General features: G+C 47.8%; 2 protein-coding genes across 3 annotated transcripts in view; one reads left to right on the forward strand and one right to left on the reverse strand.

The window, feature by feature from the left end:
• Nucleotides 1-233: 233 nt before the first annotated feature.
• Nucleotides 234-15,611, reverse strand: TRMT44 (tRNA methyltransferase 44 homolog). Its single transcript, XM_068149652.1, has 11 exons — nucleotides 15,186-15,611; nucleotides 13,881-13,998; nucleotides 12,400-12,619; nucleotides 11,314-11,382; nucleotides 9,835-9,942; nucleotides 8,390-8,461; nucleotides 7,094-7,200; nucleotides 6,096-6,279; nucleotides 4,277-4,652; nucleotides 2,053-2,169; nucleotides 234-1,048 (listed from the first exon to the last, which is right to left on the reverse strand). Exons 1-11 carry the CDS (start codon nucleotides 15,583-15,585, stop codon nucleotides 816-818), a joined length of 2,004 nt encoding a protein of 667 aa, XP_068005753.1. The 5' UTR covers nucleotides 15,586-15,611; the 3' UTR covers nucleotides 234-815.
• The window catches only part of ACOX3 (acyl-CoA oxidase 3, pristanoyl), a 38,371-nt gene continuing 33,200 nt past the window's right edge, over nucleotides 15,357-20,527 (forward strand). Inside the window, exons 1-2 of one of the 2 annotated variants that reach the window (XM_068149650.1) lie at nucleotides 15,357-15,666; nucleotides 19,087-19,266. In XM_068149650.1, coding sequence (XP_068005751.1) covers nucleotides 19,099-19,266 — 168 coding nt within the window. In that variant the 5' untranslated portion in view covers nucleotides 15,357-15,666; nucleotides 19,087-19,098. Of the gene's footprint in view, nucleotides 15,667-18,858; nucleotides 19,267-20,527 lie in introns of those variants that run through there. The other variant, XM_068149651.1, reaches the window with a different exon arrangement.

Below are 20,527 nucleotides of genomic sequence, written 5' to 3' on the forward strand. Positions count from 1 at the left end.
AAGCAGGTGAGTCCCAGGGTTTGAAACTGCCTCCTGTACATTTCTGTGTGATGGAGGATCAGGAAAAAGGAGGACAGACTCTTGAATGTGTCCAGAGGGCAACAAGGCTGGGGAAAGGCCTCGAGCACAGCCCTGTGAGGAGAGGCTGAGGGAGCTGGGGTTGCTTAGCCTGGAGAAGAGGAGGCTCAGGGGAGACCTTCTTGCTGTCTACAACTACCTGAAGGGAGGTTGTAGTCAGGTGGGGGTTGGTCTCTTCTCCCAGGCAATCAGCACCAGAACAAGAGGACACAGTCTCAAGCTGCACCAGGGGAAGTTTAGGCTCCAGCTGAGGAGAAAGTTCTTCACTGAGAGAGTTGTTGGCCATTGGAATGTGCTGCCCAGGGAGGTGGTGGAGTCACCATCCCTGGAGGTGTTCAGGTAGAGATTGGATGGGGTGCTTGGTGCTATGGTTTAGTTGATTAGATGGTGTTGGGTGACAGGTTGGACTTGATGATCTCTGAAGTCTTTTCCAACCTTATGGATTCTATGGCAGGAGTGTCCTAGAAATGGAGTTTTTAAACTGTTCTATTTAGACACATGCATATAGGGCAGACATGACAGAACCCAAGAGTAGGCACAGACTTTACTATACCTTTTCCAGGATAATAGAAAACTAAAGGATTACAAATACAGGAGAAGTTGTAAGCCAGATGCAAAAGAAGATGCACAGGAACAGGGAAATGCCCTCCACACTGTCCAGGTCTTCATGCAGCTGGCAGCCCTGAAGTCAGGCAGGGCCTCACTTCGGTGCACACACTTAAAACAGCAGCATTTTATTACTGTAAATGTTTCTTCTTTTTAATAACCTGAGGCTGCCTTAGCTCCTCAGTCCCATGAGCATAGGGGCAAGATTCAGATGGCAAAGAACAACCATCAGGATGGTGAATGAAAAACCAGCAGAGACGAGTTTTCAGCGCTCCAGCTGAGAGGCGGCGTTTCACTTCAGGCTGAGCCCTCCTGCCTGGCTTCTCTTTCCTCCAGTCACGAATGTGAACTCTCCCATTTAGAACTAAGAGTTAAAAACAAACAAATGCAGCTGTTAACAGGCAGCCATGGTTAAAAAATGCACAGTGACATTCAGTGAATAAAGCAGGTGCTTGACAAATGGATCACTCGGGCAAGACCAAATCTGCTGTTTGTACAGCGATAGAAGTGCACAGCAAGCCACAGGAATCCAGACATGGTCCAGAGAAGAACTGATTGATCTCCCAAGGGATGTTTCACTGGGATGCTGAGTAGTTGGAGGTAAAGGTCTTGTTTGTGTGGTTTAGATAGAATAGAATTAACCAGGTTGGAAGAGACCTTCGAGATCATCAAGTCCAACCTACCACCCAACACCATCTAATCAACTAAACCATGGCACCAAGCACCCCATCCAGTCTCCTCCTAACACCCCCAGTGATGGTGACTCCACCACCTCCCTGGGCAGCACATTCCAACGGCCAATCACTCTATGAAGAACTTCTTCCTAACATCCAGCCTAAACTTCCCCTGGTGCGGCTTGAGACTGTGGCCTCTTGTTCTGGCGCTGCTTCCCTGGGAGAAGAGACCAAACCCCTCCCTGGCTACTACCTCCCTTCAGGTAGTTGCAGACAGCAAGAAGGTCTCCTCTGAGCCTCCTCTTCTCCAGACTAAGCAAACCCAGCTCCCTCAGCCTCTCCTCATAGGGCTGTGCTCCAAACCCCTCCCCAGCTTTGTTGCCCTTCTCTGGACAAGTTCCAGCAACTCAACATCTTTCCTAAACTGAGGGGCCCAGAACTGGACACATAGGCCTGTCATTTCAGACACAGCCAGCCCAGAACAACTCTTTGCTGACAGAAGCCTTACAGATCCCCTTCAAAAGAGTTTTACCAACAGCACCTTGAGGCAATTGGCACATAAAGAACATTTGGTTTTCCACACAGGTACAGAAAGCAGTTGAAAACCCCTGCATCACTTAAGTTTTTCAGCTAAGTTTAACTGCAGATGGAGAAGATAAAACAGATGACTGAAGCAACACATATCCCACTTTACCTTCAAATACTTGATGATTGTTCTTGAGTAATGTCTGCAGGCCTCCATATTCACTCTTTAGCCTTTTCAAAGTCTCCTTAGTTAAGTGTTCTGCTACTTCTTTCAAGGAAAGGCTTTCTGCAAGAGATAGAGGTGTAGCTATTAAAAATGTATGCATATAGAAGTTTAACTTCTATCCAAGTTAATGATTGTAGAATAGAATAAACCAGGTTGGAAGAGACCTTTGAGATCAAGTCCAACCTGGACTCGATCAGCCAACACTATCTAAATCGACTAAACCATGGCACCAAGCACCCCATCCAGTCTCTACCTGAACACCTTCAGTGATGGTGACTCCACCACCTCTCTGAGCAGCAGATTCCAATGGCCAATGAGCAGTATCTGTAAAGTCTCTCTTAGTACTGCAACAACCAGGATCAGGAAGGTTCTGTATATTGTCTGTGAAAGCACAGCTTTCATTCTATAGGATTCAAGTCAGAATCACAGAATCACCAAGGTTGGAAGAGACCTCAAAGATCATCAAGTCCAACCTGTCACCACAGACCCCATGACTAAACCATGGCACCAAGTGCCACTCCACAAAAAAAAACCACTTTACCCCTCACTGCTTATATGCAGGTAGTTAGAGAGAAGGGAGAATAACCAAGAGGCTTCCTGTGACACAGCAGCCTATATCATTAAGAAGGACAAAGCTGTTGCAGTGAGTCCAGAGAAGGACCACAAGGATAATCCAAGGGCTGGAGCACCTCTGCTATAAGGATAGGCTAAGGGACCTGGGGGTGTTCAGCCTGGAAAAGAAAAGATTCTCTCTGGGGGATACCTTAGAGCTGCCTGGAGGGCTCCTACAGGAAGGCTGCAGAGGGACTTTTCATAAGGGTGTCCAGAGACAGGACAAGAGGGAATGGTTTGAAGCTGAGTGAGCAGGGTTAAGCTAGATCTTAGTATGTTCTTCAGTATGAAGATGGTGAGACTCTGGAATAGGCTGCCCAGGGAGGTTGTGGATGCCTCCTCCCTGGGTGTGTTGGAGGCCAGGCTGGATGATGCCTGGAACAGCCTAAACTAGTTGAGAGGTGTCCCCGCCTATGGCAGGGGGGTTGGAACAGATAAGATCCAAGGTCTCTTCCAACCTGAGCTGCTCTATGATACAGTGAGTAAATAATAAGGATGGACAGCGTGAAGGGTTAGGGTCATTAACTGCAGAAGGTGCAGGCAGTTAGAAGAGATTGAGCTGAGCAGTAAAAGAACAGGACAAATTCTGTTCTTCAGTGAGGTCTCAAACCAGGAGAGGGAGGAGAATGGAAAGATGACAGCAGTGAAAACAAACTGAAGGCTTGAAGAACTAACAGCAACTTCTGGTCTTTTTCTCCCTAAGGCTAAACTAAATACTCTGAATCATGCTGTAATCCAATGGCACTTGAAAGCATTTCTCACACAGAATTAGAGCTAGCTCTTATGTGACTATTAAAAATGAAGTTTAATATTGTCCCCAGACAGATGTAGAGTGTTTGGGTTTGGTAAACACGGAGGAGTGCTGGGCTTGGTTCAGTTTGATTATCTAACAATTGATTGTCCCTAGTGGGAAAGCAGCCCACACCAATTTCAAAGTATTCCTAGATGCATCCTTATTCATAATGGGGAAAAAAAGATTTCATTGCTCTGTACTGTTCTTGGTTGGTCTCTTCTCCCAGGCACCCAGTGACAGAACAAGAGGACACAGTCTCAAGCTGCACCAGGGGAGGTTTAGGCTGGATGTTAGGAAGTAATTCACAGAAAGAAAGAGATTGGCCATTGGAATGTGCTGCCCAGGGAGGTGGTGGAGTCACCATCACTGGAGAGGTGTTTAGACTGAATGGAGTGCTTGGTGCCATGGTTTAGTTGATTAGATGGTGCTGGGTGATAGGTGGACACAGTCTCAAGCTGCACCAGGTGAGGTTTAGGCTGGATGTGAGGAAGTAATTCTTCACAAAAAGAAAGATTGCCCATTGGAATGTACTGCCCAGGGAGGTGGTGGAGTCACCATCACTGGAGGTGTTTAGGAAGAGACTGGATGGGGTGCTTGGTGCCATGGTTTAGTTGATCAGATGGTGCTGGGTGATTGGTTGGACTTGATGATCTTGAAGGTCTTTTCCAACCTGGTCTATTCTAAGTGTATCTCCTAAACCTGTTTCACTTCCTCAAGACACCTCTGCCAGCACCAGACAAAGGAAAACAAAGACAGTCTCACCTCCTTGATTCCAGGTGGTTGTGCCTCCACCATGCAACCTAGGAGATGAGTTTTGGGGGGCTGCATTCAGCAGCAAGTTCGCCACGCTGAGAACCACATCCTCAACGAAATCCCGAGGCAGGGAAGCGCAGTTCCTGACTTGTTCTACTTTCTCTCGGGGTTGAAATCCCGGCAGCCAAACTGTGCCAGCAGACTCAGCCTCCCTTTCAGGAAGTTCTGAAGCTGCTTCTTTGCATAGACCATCAGAGTGATCACTGTAATTAACTCCAACTCTTCTGTCACAGGTCTGACGGGTATTGATGTACTGTGTTATCTGCTTGTCAATCACGGCATGTTCCGGGGGTGGGTAGGTCCTGGTTTTTCCAACAAAGCTCACCTATTTTGGTAGAAACAGGTAAATTACTACTTATACAGAGCCTCAGGCTTGCACACAGCCCCCACCCAACCCACAGATGTCCTGTGCAGGCTTCCAAATCTACTGAGAGGAGGTATCCCTTCAAACTCGGTGCTCATAAACACCTGGAAGGGTTCTTTAGTTCAGTGTTTGAATATTGGTGCCACAGAAGAAATGCAATAATCAAACCATAACCCACCAGGTCATACAAGCACAGAGCACAGAGACCATTTCTCACCCTCATAATTAACATGCAAAGTTTTCAAGCTGGACACATCTTCCTCAACCTGAGAGCATTTCACATTGCAAGAAACATGGAAAAACTGCAAAATTAAGTCCAAAACCACACCCTGGCAGCTGGAAAAAAATGAAAGCAAGAAGTGGGGTTTCCAAGCCTATAGGATGCCATAAGAAATAACCATAAACCCCTCCATTCTTTCTTGGCTTTGGGATTATACCTCTGACATTAAGAGCAGAACACCCCCAAGCCCCCAGCTGAGTAATTCTAGGATGGTTTTGGTTGGAAAAAACCTTTAGGATCATTTGAGTCCAACCACTGTCTAACTCAGCCAAGGCTGGGGCTAAACCATGGCCCTCAGCACCACATCTCTGTGCCTTTTCAACACCTTCCAGATATGGGGATTCAACCACCTCCCTGGGCAGCCTGTTCCAGGCTTTCAGAATACTTTCAGTTATTATCATGTCCAACACAAACCTTCCCTGGTGCAGCTTGACACCATCACCTCCCTCTCCATCACTTGTTACAAGGAAGAAGAGACCAACCCCTCACCCAGTTCCCACCTCCTTTCAGAGACTTTTAGAGAGCAACAAGGTCTCCCCTCACCCTCCTTTTCCAGGCTGAACAACTCCCAGGTCCCTCAGCTACTCCTCACCAGACTTGTCATCCAGGCCCTTCACCAGCTTTGCCACACTTCTCTGGTCTTGTGAGGAACTGCTGAGGGAACTGGAATTACTTAGTCTGAGGAAAAGGAGCCTGAGGGAAGACCTCATTGCTCACTACAACTCCCTGAAAGACTGTTGGAGCCAGGTGGAGGTCTTCTCAAACACAACAATTGACAGGACAGGAAGAAAAGCACCAGGCAAGGTTCAGTCTGGACAGTACACAAAATTTCTTCACAGGAAAGGTTCTCAGGTATCAGAGCAGGCTGTCCAGGGAAGTGAAGTCCCCATCCCTGGAGGTGTTTAAAAGACATATGGATGTGGTGCTGAGGGATATGGTTTAGTGGCAGTGGCTTGGCAGTAGTGGTGGGATTGCACTAGGTGAACTATTGGACTTGATGATCTACAAGGTCTCCAACCTCAGCAGTTCTATTGCTGTTTCATACAGCTAGCAGCTTAAAAAACACAAACCAAAGCCAGCCACAACACAAGAGAAACCAAAAGGTATAGAGAGCTCAAAATTACCCTTTTTGTTGATGGAATTCTGAGGCAATCTTCTTCCACCTGAAAGCCACAGACAGCTCCCACCTGGGCAACAAAGTCAAGGTACTCTCGGTACTGAGTCTTCCTGCAGTGCCTTCGCCTGTACTTGCCGTGGAAGTCAAAGAAGCAACAGGGCAGCACAAAGTAGCAACATGAGTAGGAAGACCTACAAGAAGGGTAACAACCTGCTCAGGGCAAAGCTATCTCAGAGAGCACACACTGAACAAACCCAACAGACAAGCAATGATGTACCTTCATACAATCATAGAATCAGTAAGGATGGAAAAGACCTCAAAGATCATCAAGCCCAATCTGTCACCACAGACCTCATGACTACTAAACCATGGCACCAAGTGCCACATCCGATCCCCCCTTGAACACCTCCAGGGATGGGGACTCCACCACCTCCCCATGCAGCACATTCCAACAGCTAACAACTCTCACTGGGAAGAACTTTCTCCTCACCTCTAGCCTAAACTTCCCCTGGTGCAGCTTGAGACTGTGTCCTCTTGTTCTGGTGCTGGTTGCCTGGGAGAAGAGACCAACCCCCTCCTGGCTACAAGCACCCTTCAGGTACTTGTAGACAGCAATAAGGTCTCCCCTGAGCCTCCTCTTCTCCAAGCTAAGCAACCCCAGCTCCCTCAGCCTCTCCTCACAGGGCTGTGCTCCAAACCCCTCCCCAGCTTTGTTGCCCTTCTCTGGACACCTTCCAGCAACTCAACATCTTTTCAGTAAGGAGAAAGTTCTTCCCAGAGAGAGTTGTTAGCTGTTAGAATGTGCTGCCCAGGGAGGTGGTGGAGTCACCATCTCTGGAGGTGCTCAAGAGGGGATTGGATGTGGCACTTGGTGCCATGGTTTAGTAGTCATGAGGTGTTGGGTGACAGGTTGGACTTGATGACCTTTGAGGTCTTTTCCAACCTTGGTGATTCTATGATTTTAAGTTGTTTTCTCCCCAACTCCTCTCTCCCCCCCAGCAGTACCTAGCTGCAATGACAGGAATCCATGGTGTTAACTCATCAGAATGGTTTCCTATCAGCCAGTCAGTCTCTGGGAAGAGATGAGTGTCCCCTGGCACAATTGTAGACTCCTAAACAAACCAAACAATGTGTTACAGGACTTTGCTATTAGAGGCTTCTTTAAATGCCTTTTACCTGTTAATAAAGCACTAAGCAGCATTATACAAATCACACAAGCTGACAAATACAAGGTGAGTGAGAACCACAGCCACCAACATTTTCCTCAGCCCACACTCTCGGCAGGCAGTGATTTCTTCATAGCCACAGGGCAGTAATTTAGCAATATCCAACCACAAAGCACTGGTCAGAAGAGTGGGATAACAATTCTGAGTAAAATGTATGGCACCATAAATACCCGCAAACAAATATCATGCACTGGATTACCAATTCTTGCCATTCTCCTTCTCTCATGCATGTCTGGACTCCAGTTTCCAGAAAGCCACTTAGTTTGCTGTCTCACAGCACTAGGACTTACACAACAACCAGTAAGGACACAGCTCCATTGTTGTGTTGGGCTTTTTTTCCCCACACAGGCTCTTGGTTGGGATTGGAGGGGACTTTAAAGATCATCCAGCTCCAACACCCCTGTGACAGACAGGGACACCTCCTACACCACCAGGTTGCTCAAAGGCTCACATCCAACCTGTCTTTTCAACATTTCCAGGGTTGCAGCCTCAACAGCTTCTCTGAGTAACCTGTGTCAGTGCTTCACCACCCTCACAGGGAAGAATTTCTCCTGATGTCTCATCTATATCTAGCTGCTTCCAGTTTGAAGCTATCACTCCTCAACAGTCCCTCTCCAGCCCTCCTGAAAGCCCCCTTGAAATCCAGGAAGGCTGCAATAAGGTCACCCTAGAAACTTGTCTCCTCCAGACTGAACAACCCCAACTCTCTCAGCCTGTCTTCATAGGAGAGGTCTCTGATTGTCTTCACAGCCTCCTCTAGACCCACTCTAACAGTGCTATGGCTTTCTTGTGTTGGGGACAGAGACCTGCCATGGTGTGCACATCTATAAAGGCAGTAAGACATCACCCCAGTTTTCCCAGCATGTTGCAGACATGCAAGGTTATGACACATTGCTCTCATGACGACTCCACAGTCCCCCAAGACATATGGGTGGCATCACACCAAACCCAGAGGTGACTTTAGCTAACTCTGTGTCCCAGTAAGTCTGATCACACTTGCATCAACACAGCCTGAAGCAATAAACACAAGAACAGAGCTACAAACCAGGGAGATTGACATACATTTGCTTAATACCTCTAAATGAGTTTCTGCTCCATACATGTCCCATATTTTTCTTCTCCTCACATCAATTCCTCTGCCTGGATGCTGAAATAAGCAATAAAAGGGTAATTTTTAAGTACTACTTATAGCAGAAATTGCCAAGCAAGACTCACCAAATGCACAGGGTAGCACTGATTCTTTCTTTCACAGAAAATTCAGACACTAAGGAAACACAACCTCACCAAAACAGGGAGGAACTCTTCTTTCACTTCAAAACATGAAGGGAATGACTGGCAAATATTAAGAACTACTCTTGTTTGAAATCTCACCTAGAGACTGCTTTTGAAAAGCTGCATCTCCACACAAGTAAAATGGTTTTGTTTGGGCTCAGAGAGAGTGTTGTTCCAAGCTCTCCTTGCTGGAGAACCACCTTCCAACTACCCAAGTCAGTGAGGCTGCTGGAATCCAAGCACTTTTGCTTGTGTGAACTGATGGGATGAAGAAATCATACTGGAGGAGGCTCAGGGGAGACCTTATTATTCCCTACAACTACCTGAAAGGAGGTTGTAGCCAGGGGGAGTAGGTCTCTTCTCCCAGGCAACCAGCACCAGAGGACACAGTCTCAAGCTGCACCAGGGGAAGTTTAGGCTGGAGGTGAAGAGAAAGTTCTTCCCAGAGAGAGTTGTTAGCCATGGGAATGTGCTGCCCAGGGAGGTGGTGGAGTCACCATCCCTGGAGGTGTTCAAAAAAGGGATTGGATGGGGCACTTGAAGTCATGGTTTAGTTGTCTTGAGGTGCTGGGTGATAGGTTGGACTTGACCTGAGATCTTTTCCAACCTTATTGATTCCATGATACAGGAAACTAAACCAAGACCTAAAAAATACATAAACAAACAATTTGTACTTCAAGAACCCTATGCAGAACTCAAAAATCAATTACTACAAAAGATTCATAAAGCTCTCATATATTTTTTTGACAGTCAGTGCCTGGCAGTGTTACAGCAGTGATGACCTAACAGGATAGGGGGGGAAAAAACACCACCTGCAGGGGAACAGCATTTTGTATTACATTGGATTTCTCTGGCCCCACAAGGCTAGAGAACTTGTCTCAGGAGAACTTGGGACTTTCTTCTCCCCCTCAGTGAAATCTACTGATCAAATAGGAAACATTAACTTCCTCAACACATTTTACCATGTCCTCCCAAAAGTGGAAAACTCTTCTGTGGAACAGACAGGCCTAACATCACTGAGTTCTGATCAATCACTGACCCTTAACTTTGTTGGTGTTTCAGACATTGTGCCTCAAGAAAATGAACTTTGCTGTTGCCACATTTTCCCCTGGTAACTAGAGGGACAAAAATCCTACTTCAGCAACAGGAGTGACCTGAATTTTGGCTACCTGCCTGCCAGATGAAAGGAAAACATAACAAGAACGTTGACTATTTCTTCATCATTATTTAAACAACAATTCTATTTACCCCTTCATTGTTCAGAATATGAACTAGCAGACCATTTCCACATCCAAGATCTACAAATGACTGTTTCTTGGTCAACCCTTTCTCCTTTCTCTCTTCTTCCCAAAGAACCTAAGGAAAGAACAGAAAACATTTTAGGCTCGGGCTCCCAAGTTTCACTGTAAGAAAGCAGTAAAGGTTATTGGAAACAAGGAGAAAGGTGGGAAAGAATGCAGATGGGACAGAGGATAAACACTGAGAAAAAACAAGAGAGGAAAATAAAAATCATCCAAATAGCACTGAGTGCATTTATGGAGAGGGGCAGGAATTATGCTGCAGAAAATAACTGACTTTCTAAGTGGTAAGCACATCCTCCACTCCCTTCTGGGTCACTGGAAGCTGAAATTAAATCAAGGCTACATAACCCTGAGCAGAAACAGAATAAGCTGCTAAAGCAAAGGTGCAAAAGATGAGCAGAGGCAGCAAGGGAAGGAGCAAGCCAACTTGCTTTTAGAGTCCTGCAAGTCACAGCATGGCAGCATTTATATCCTCTGCATTACAGAAAGAAGTGGTAGCAGAGCTCCAAGTAAAACCCTAAATGCAACTGGGTGCTCATGTACTGGGATGTGTCACATCTCTGCTTACTGCACCAAGCAGCAACTTCAGAGTTACAGAATGGTTTGGGTTGGAAAGCATCTTAAAGATCATCAGGTTTCAACCCCCTGCCATGGGCAGGAACACCTTCCATCAGCCCAGGTTGCTCAAGGCCTCATTCCAACCCAGTCTCAATACCTCCAGGGAGGGAGCATCCACAACCTCCCTGGGCAACCTGTTCCAGTGTCTCCCCACCCTCACTGGAAAGAATCTCTTTCAAATCTCCAGGCTAAATCTTCCCTGGTAACTTCAAAAACTTACCTAGCTGTGGCAAACTCTACATCAGCTACAGGGATCCAAAAGCTTCCAGCCCAGTTCTAAAGCCTGCTCTGTACCTAAGTGGCTACATGTACATATTTATGCAATTCCTAATTAGTCAGTACCTGGATGTTTGTCATCAGGGCATGGGTAAATCTATCCTTATCAAACTGTTCTTCCTACAATGAGAAGCTACAGAGCACACTTCATTTTTACTATGGCTAACAAAAATCCCCAAGTTTATGTAACTAGGGAAAATTGGTGTTTGCAACATTGCTGCTACTTAAGTTTTGCTACCAGGAAAGAAGCTGCAGGCAGCCCATGAGATTATCAAGCTGTGTTTACAGTTTTAGACATACCAATTATTGCACTTTTGCACTCTAGGCTGTATCCCAGAAATCCCTCATTAACTCCTGCATGGACTATACTTAGCCTTTTCCACATCTATCCACCTTCCTCTTGCCTTCTATGCCTGCAAGAACTCTGGGTCATTCAACACCTCTAAAGTGAAGAGGCTGATTGCCTTTAGAGGAGCTCTGTTATGAAGACACAGAACCTTCTAGAATATTAACAGGGAAAGCAGTTCCCTACCAGCAAGTAGGTGGCAATGGCAACATCTTCATAAACAAATTTCTCTGGGTCTGTCACTTCAGGCCACACCTTCAGGGGGGAAAAATGAAATAGAGAAAGATTAGTTTCAACATCATCTGAAGGCACTTCCAAAATGCTGAGTGATCTGGATACTCAGCCACTTCAGCAGGCTCCTGTACCTCAGGAATTCTGCATTTCAACCACATTTAAAAATGTCAGCAATAAATAAAGATTGATTTGAGAGTCCCACAAAAGGATCAAGGTTTAAAGGACGTCTGATGACATCCAGACAGTAAAACACCCAAGAGTATTCTGGCTCCACACATGCAGTTCACAAGTAAACTGCTGTGTAACAGAGCAGGCATCCTTGTGCTTAACTCAAGCAAAATGCTTCTGTTCCTCCTGTTGTGTAGCAGTAGAAACAACATGAGAATCTGAACATTTATTTTTGCAGTACAGGCACAACAGAACACACAGAATCAAAATCAGAAGTAGGAAGGCAGAAAGTGGAAGTATCATCATCCCTCTGCTCAGCTGAGACCCCACCTCAAATACTACATTCACTTCTGGTGTCTGCAGCATAAGAGGAACACAGAGCTGCTGGAGTGAGTCCAGAGGGCCACCAAGATGATCTAAGGGCTGAAGCAACTTTGATATGAGGATAGGCTGAGGGAGCCAGAGGTGTTCAGCCTGGAGAAAAGAAAACTCTGGGGGATCTCAGAGCTGCCTTCCAATACTTGAAGGGATCCTGCAGGAAGGCTGCAGAGGGACATTTCATAAGGGTGTCTAGAGACAGCACAAGGGGGAATGCTTTGAAGCTGAGGGAGAGCAAGGTTAGACTGGATCTCAGGAAGAAGTTCTTCAGTACCAGGGTGGTGACACTCTGGAATACACTGCCCAGGGAGGCTGTGGCTGCCTCCTCCCTGCAGGTTGTTCAAGGCCGGGCTGGATGAGGCCTTGAGCAACCAAGTCTGGTTGAGAGGTGTCGCTTGCCCATGACTGGGAGGTTGGAGTAGATGATCTCTGAGGTGCCTTCCAACTGGAGGCATTCTGTGATTCTGTTACTGCATTTATTGTTACACTTACCTTTACCATCCTTCTGTATTTTTCTTTAAGTTCTTGATACACTTGGCTGTACTTTGCTACAGAAATGAGCGACAGTGTGCTTTTAAACTCGCTGCTCTTCTGCTCCACAGACCATTTAGCCAGTTTGGACAGAAGCTCATTTCCAAGCCATGCTAGTTTGGGGTATGCAATTCCATCTGAAAACCAGTCTTCTGGAGATGGAGCTACAACAGAGATAGACCTATAAAAGTAAAGCATCAACCTTTTATAAACACAGTGTATTTCAGTATGTAAGCTACCTCAAAGACAGAAAACAATGAGGAAGTGGAGAAAACCAGAAGTATAAGAGGCAGACTGGAGAATTAGGATAACATACAAAAGGAAAATAAAGCTCTGAAACTACTCAATAATGGCTCAGTCTCCCTTGAACTTTGTTAGGCAGCTCAGCATCTGCCAGTTCACACATGCTGCATGAGAATCCATGCTGCAATTAACACAACTGAGGACTCACACATGCTGAGCAGCCTGTATTAGCAGGACATCTAAACACTGACTAGGAAAAGTGACTTCATGAGGAATACATAGACAGAAAATACATCAGTTGGCACATTTCAGTATTTCACCATCTCTAACTTTGTTCAGATTTCATTAGACCTATGTCATCAGACACTCAGGGCCAGTGGCCTGCGCTTCAGACACTGAAGCTCAGAAGGCTCACAGCAATGCTAGTTTCACCCTCAAATTCACTAACAGGAGCTGACCTCTCCCACAGGTAAAGCTAGCTGCCATGACCCAAACACACATACTTTTTCTAGACCACACACTTGTAGAGTTAATGTATACACTGAAACTGATTTGGTTTGGGTATTGCAGATGTTCCTTTCAGCTAACACTCCCCACCAAGATCACACCACTACTGTAAATTGCTAAGCAGGAAATGACAAAACAAATATTATAGATACGAATGCTAAAACATTTCTGAACCACTCAGTTTAGGAAAGATGTTGAGTTGCTGGAACACGTCCAGAGAAGGGCAGCAAAGCTGGGGAAGGGTTTGGAACACAGCCCTGTGAGGACAGGCTGAGGGAGCTGGGGTTGCTTAGCCCACAGGAGGTTCAGGGGAGACCTTCTTGCTCTTGACAACTACCCGAAGGGAAGTTGCACACAGGCTGGGGCTGGTCTCTTCTCCCAGGCAACCAGCACCAGAACAAGAGGACACAGTCTCAAGCTGCACCAGGGGAAGTTTAGGCTGGATGTTAGGAAGAAATTCATAGAGAGAGTGACTGCCCATTGGAACGTGCTGCCTGGGGAGGTGGTAGAGTCATCATTGGAGGTGTTTAGGAGGAGACTTGATGGGGTGCTTGGTGCCATGGTTTAGTTGATTAGGGGGTGTTGGATACGATCTTGAAGGTCTCTTCCAACCTGGTTTATTCTATTCTATAGCATGGTGTGATCCTCACAACAACTTGGGGTCTGCTGCTTCTCTCACTCCCACAACTTACCATTCCTGCTCTTTTGTGTGCTTCAGTTGAATTTGATAAATATTGGACTTTTTAATTTGGTAGTTTCCTTCATTGCTTTCCTCCAAAGGCAGAAAGGTCACAGTCCCATTAGAAACATCTGAAAAAGATATCCAAACAGTGACCCATTTATTACTCTGTGGTGCAAAGAAAGGCTGCTGCAGCAAAACATGAGTGGCACCATGAAGCCTCAAACTCACATGCTAATTACTTTTAACGTCAGTATCATTAGAGGAAACATACAGGGAATAAATTCAATGCCTCTAAAGGCATTTACTATATTCCTCATGACATATGCTACCTATGCATTGTTACTTTATAAACCAGTTGGAAAAACCTCCACTGTTATTTCTCCAAAGTGATTTCTTCAGACCAATTTATTAAGTTGTCATTTGTGAATAGGTTTCTTTCAGTTACCACCAAAACAAACACAACACCTTGTTACTTTTCTTTCAGTTACCATCAAAACAAACACAACACCTTGTTACTTTTCTTTCAGTTACCATCAAAACAAACACAACACCTTGTTACTTTAGAGGAGAAACCAACCCCACCCAGCTCCAACCTCCTTTCAAGGAGCTATAGGGAGCAATGAGGTCTCCCCTCATTCTTCTCTTCTCCGGGCCCCTCTGTTGCTCCTTACCAGACCTGTTCTCCAGGCCCTCCACCAGTTTTGTTCCCTTTCTCTGGACCCACTCCAGCACCTCAATGTCCTTCCTGCAGTGAGGGGCCCAAAACTGAGCTCAGGATTCAAGGTGCAGCCTCACCAGTGGAAGTACTTCAAAGGCTCCCATCACTCCATACAAGCCTGCAATTAGGCTTGCACTACAAAAAGCATCTTTTCTGTGGGTACCTTACTCACTACAGGAGCATGCATGATGCCAGCCCTTCTCACCCTTGCTTTTTAAGGAGGAGAGCCTTTTCTATACTCCTCTTCTTCGGGAGCAGGCCTGGCTGCTCTAAGTTGCTTTTTCCATCTCAGCAGACCCTTACACAACACATTTAGCCTCTCTCCTGCTACACTGCTGTTTTAAAGCAGAATCCTACACCTGCTGGAACTGTGGAAGTTGTATTTCAACCACTGACGCTTCCTAGGGGAAAAAAACAATGAAAGGTAAAAATGAAAGGCACAAATAAAAGATGAAGCACGGCACAAGACAAAAATCCAGCTGCGCTCCCACTCACTTGCGAGGCAGCCTCGGTCGGAACAGGTCTGCCACAGAGGCAGCACCCCGGTACCCGGCACCCAGCCCTCTCTCACGGCCCCGGCACCAGGTTCCCTCTCACCTTGCACCGACAGCTCCTTCACGGGCGGGGATCCGACGGGCCGCCCCCGGGGCAGCAGCGTCCTCAGCACGGCGCGGAGCTGGCAGCCGTGGCCCGGCCCACGCCAGGGGGTGAGAGGGGGCGGCAGGTCCCTGGCCGGCAGCTGGTCCAATACCTCCCTCCACAGCCAGCCCAAGTCGGTAGATCCCGCTCGCTCCTCACCGCTGCCTCCTCCCCGCTCGGCGGCGAGAGAGGAAGAAGCTTCCCCGAGCGGCACCGTCCCCTCCGCCTCGATAGCGGCTCCGCACAGCCGCCTGTTGAGCACCTGCGGCTTCTCCAGCCAGACGCGCACGGCCGCCCAGAAGCCGTCGGGGAGCGCAGCGCTGCCATCGCGCACGGCCGCCGTCCCTGCCAGCCCCATCCCCGCACCGCGCAGCCAGAGGCGGAACGCGTCGCAGGCTGCTGCCGTCAGTTCCTGAGGCGGGGACGGCGGCGGTCGCAGGTACGTACCGCGTCGTGGCAGCCCGAGCCGGCTTGGGGAAGCCGCGGGAGGGACAGCCGCGGGCTGTTCACCGCAGGGCAGGAGGGAAGCGCTTCCCGGCAGCCCTTCCCCGGGGAGCCGGCAGCTGCCACCTGGGTGGGAGCTGCCGCGGTGACAAACAGCCGCTAACGGGACGCACCTGCTCCCAGGGCCGGCGTGGGCCGGGGCAGTTGAACCGTGGCTGTTTGTTGTGTTTGTGACTGCGGCTGTGCAACCGGCGCCGCTCGGAGAGCTGGGGCGCAGCTGGTGACAGCCGGAGAGCCCCCCCGCTGCTTCGCTCCTCAAGGAGACGGAGCTCCCTACAGAGACCCCAGGCTACTGTGCAGTTTGCTTTATCTGTTTTCTCACCACCGGACAGAAAGGAGGTGTCATCCTGAGTTTTGGCAGTTCAAGTAGCGATGATGCAGTGAAACCTCACGGATTCTGTGATTCTGTAGAGTTGTTCTGGTTGGAAAAGCCCTTGAAGATCATCGAGTCTAACCCTTCTCTAACTCCACCAAGTGGGGCGCTAAACCATGTCCCTCAGCACCTTTTAAACACCGCCAGGGTTGGGGATTCATCCTCTCCCTGGCTAGCCTGGTGTCTGAGAACCTTTTCAGTCAAGAAGCTTCTGACAGCCAACTTAAACCTCCCCATGTGCAACTTGAGGCCATTTCCTCCTGTCCTGTCACTTGTTAGTAGTGAGTAGAGACCAACATCCCCTCCTCCAAACTCCTTTCTGGGAGTTGTAGAGTCCCAGAAAGTCTCCATCAGCTTCCAAGGACTCAAGTGATTTACTTCCCTGCCTTTGACTTCTCTTTCTCCATTCAACTGCTGTCACTGGTGTTTGACTTCCTCTTCCAGAGGCTCTTCATTTCCTAGTTATGGCACTTCTGAGAGAATAAGACAGCTACCAAGTGTCTGAGCAGTGCCATCCTTCTGCAGAGTGATTCTTGGTAACACAACCATTCAGCCAAGGCTGAAACTGACTTACTCTTTAGGGCAGTCCTTGGTTGCTTGACTTTTGTAACTGCCTGGGCTGACTTCATGATTAGTTTTGAAACTGTTTGCTTGGAGGGAATTTATATTAAAGTACTGAGTGAAGGCAGAAGTTGTAATGTTTTTGGAAGCACAGGATCCTTAGGTTTTCTTGTTTGGGCAGTCTCCCTGATCTGCAATGTAACTAAAGTCAGATGCAGCAAGTGCAAAGTTTTGATGTCAGCCTTGAACTTCAGCCTGCATTGCCTTGTTTGTTTTCTTCTACCAGCTAGAATAGTAATACCTGTTTTGTCTTCAGGTTGAAATATTCTTTCTCAATGCCTTTTCCACCCCCTCTTTCTTTCTTTCCCAATCTGTTGCTCAATACTGAAACTGTGCACCATCCTGGCAGAGATTTGGAAGTCACATGCAAACACTACCCTGCAGGCCACTTGTGCTGTGTCTGTTCTGTCCAGAACCAGGCAATTACCTCCACAAGAAGATTAGGTGGAAAGAGAAGAAATACAGCAACGAGGTTTATCACGGTGATGAGGAAAAAGTGGCAGAGGCAGTAGAACGACAAGCTGTTAGTTTTTGGAACGCATCTCCTTCTCTGGAGCTATTCCAAATGTACCTGGATGTGTTCCGGTGTGATCTGCTGAAGGTGATCCTGCTCTGGGAGAGGGGTTGGACTGGATGATCTTTCAAGATCCCTTCCAACCCCTAACATTCTGTGATCCAGCAATTCTGTATGGTGTTTATAATCAGTGCTGACCCCTTGGCCAGCCCTGGACCCGAATGGCCTCGCAGTGCCTTTGGGAACTGCTCCTTCCCGTCCTGTTGTTACAATGAGGACAGCTTCTCTGCCCCTGCCTGATCACTTCGGCATCTCACAAACGTAACCCAGGCCTCTGCCACCTGCACGGGCAGAAGCTGCTGGGTGTGATCTGAGCAGGCAGCAGCAGAGGGCACTGCCACATCTGCTGCTGGGAGCAGCGCGGGCTTTGCTCTTTGGGTCAGGATCCCCAAAACCTGAAATCCTGCTGGATCTGTGAGCTTTGGCAGAGTGCTTGCACGGCCCATAGGTGCACACAGCAAAATGCCACCGGGCTGCAGGGGACATTGCTGCTTTTGGTCACATACACAAGAGACTGAGGCCAGCTCAGCACAGCAAAGAATGCTTAGTGGGAAGTCAGACTGAAAATGTTATAAGCCACCAAATACAGAAATGAAAACGGAAACTTAGGGAAGAAAGAGGGGGGAAACGAGGTGTGGTTGCAAAGTTCATGCTTTATATTGCTCAAAATTTAGTCTTGAGCAATAGGAGACTTAAGAGATAGGCACCTCCTGCAGGTGAACAGGGCTTTGTTTGCATGTGGGGGTGCTTTCATATGCACAATTCCATGTGTTTTAGAAGTGAGGTAGGAGTTATTACAGAATCACAGAATTGTTGAGGCTGGAAAAGACCTCTGAGATCATCAATGTGCTGCTCAGGGAGGTGGTGGAGTCACCACCCCTGGAGGTGTTCAAGAGGGGATTGGATGTGGCACTTGGTGCCATGGTTTAGTAGTCATGAGGTGTTGGGTGACAGGTTGCACTTGATGATCTTTGAGGTGTTTTCCAACCTTCTTGATTCTGTGATTCTATGATCAAGTCCAGCCTATGACCCAACACCACATTCTGTTATTTAAGGTATTGTTTTGCTCGTATCTTTCAGCTCTTCCCCCTTTCTTACTACACAATAGTAACCAACCCCATCCCAAAATATTTCAGGTTTTGCTGATTTCCAAAAGTTTTGCTCATGTTTCAATAACAAAGATCAGGTAATTCATTTACATTTGGTCAAAGGGTTTGATTTTTTTCCTTGTATGAGGAAAGCTTGTATGAAGCCAATTGAATTAGAAGGCTGGAAGGGCAAGAGGAGGCTCAGGGGTGACCTCATTGCCCTCTACAACTACCTGAAAGGTGGTTGTAGCCAGGAGGGGATTGGTCTCTTCTCCCAGGCAACCAGCACAAGAACAAGAGGACACAGTCTCAAGCTGCGCCAGGGGAGGTTTAGACTCGAGGTGAGGAGAAAGTTCTTCAGTGAGTGAGTTGTTCGTCATTGGAATGTGCTGCCCAGGGAGGTGGTGGAGTCACCATCCCTGGAGGTGTTCAAGAGGGGATTGGATGTGGCACTTGGTGCCATGGTCTAGTCATGGGGTCTGTGTTGATAGGTTGGACTCGATGATCCTCGAGGTCTCTTCCAACCTTAGTTATACTGTGATACTGTGTGATACTGAGTTTAGTTGGCTCTGCACTGCTGCATTCATACATTTGAACAAGCCTGTGGATTTAATTAGCAACACTTTGGATTTCTTATTATTGAAAATGGCACATCTGTGCTGCATCAGCTTGTGATGTGTCTTTGTTTGTTTGGTGCAGTTGTAGCTGGCAATGGCATCTCCCCTGAACCTGAAAGAAGCCCCTGGCAAGCAAAGCTCATGGGAAACTCTGCTGCCGGATTTCCCTAAAGGGCCACTTTGCAGCTATCGTAAGAAGGCTTCCTTCAACTGGAGAGAGCTGGCAGTGCTACTGGATGGTGAAGATATCATCCAGCTTAAGGTAAATCCTGCAGGAATTGTGAGCATGTTTTAATTTGGGAGATAGTAGTAGAAGTGATTGCCAGAGGGAGAGTGTTTACTTTGAATTCTGTGGCAGCCAGTTAAGAAGATTTGCAAGTGCAGGGTCCTGCATGCAAGTGCAGGGTCCTGCATCTGGGTCGAGGCAATCCCAGGCACAAATCCCGGCTGGGCAGTAACTGGCTGGAAAGCAGCCCTAAGGAGAGAGACTTGGGGGTGCTGGTGGATGAGAAGCTCAACAGGAGCTCTCCGTGTGCACTTGCAGCCCGCAAAGCCAATCAGATCCTGGGCTGCATCAGCAGAAGTGTGGCCAGCAGGTCGAGGGAGGTGATCCTCCCCCTCTACTCAGCCCTGGTGAGACCCCACCTGGAGTACTGTGTCCAGTTCTGGAGCCCCTATTACAAGAGGGATGTGGAGGTGCTGGAAGGTGTCCAGAGAAGGGCCACGAGGATGATCAGAGGGCTGGAGCACCTCTCCTGTGAGGACAGACTGAAGGAGTTGGGGCTGTTCAGTCTGCAGAAGAGAAGGCTCCCAGGTGACCTCATTGTGGTCTTCCAGTATCTGAAGGGGGCCTACAGGAAGGCTAGGGAAGGACTGCTCAGGATCTCAGGTAGTGATAGGACTAGGGGGAATGGAATGAAGCTGGAGGTGGGGATATTCAGGCTGGATGTGAGGAGGAAGTTCTTCCCCATGAGAGTGGTGAAGCCCTGGAATGGGTTGTGCAGGGAGGTGGTGGAGGCCCCGTCCCTGGAGGTGTTTAAGCCCAGGCTGGATGAGGCTCTGGGCAGGCTGATCTAGTGTGGGGTGTCCCTGGCCATGGCAGGGGGGTTGGAACTAGATGATCCTTGTGGTCCCTTCCAACCCTGAATGATACTATGATACTATGATACTATGAAGATGTTGATACTGATGGGTATTGTGAAGACACAGGGGTGGAAAAAAAATTGCCATGGTATATCATCTATGTACAAAAAAATCCACATGGAAGCATCTAAGAGATACACATCCCCATACTGAATGGCTGCAGAGAATGTTTTCATTAAGTGAAGTACAGTTCTGCTTGCATCTGGGACCAGAGCAGTCCATGGCTTCACCACCATGGCGTATTTCCATGTGAATGCATCCCCTGCAGCCTCACCTTTATCCTCAGACTGAGGGCCTCTGCCCTTCAGATCCTGCCAAGCAGCTTCATAACAGGGTGATAATGAAGCTGCTATCAAAAGCAAGCAGGTTTTACCCCACTG

Source organism: Melanerpes formicivorus, unplaced genomic scaffold (assembly GCF_026170545.1).
Source record: "Melanerpes formicivorus ecotype bairdi unplaced genomic scaffold, bMelFor1.0.p_v2 SCAF_18, whole genome shotgun sequence".
Classification (NCBI taxonomy): Eukaryota; Metazoa; Chordata; class Aves; order Piciformes; family Picidae; genus Melanerpes; species Melanerpes formicivorus.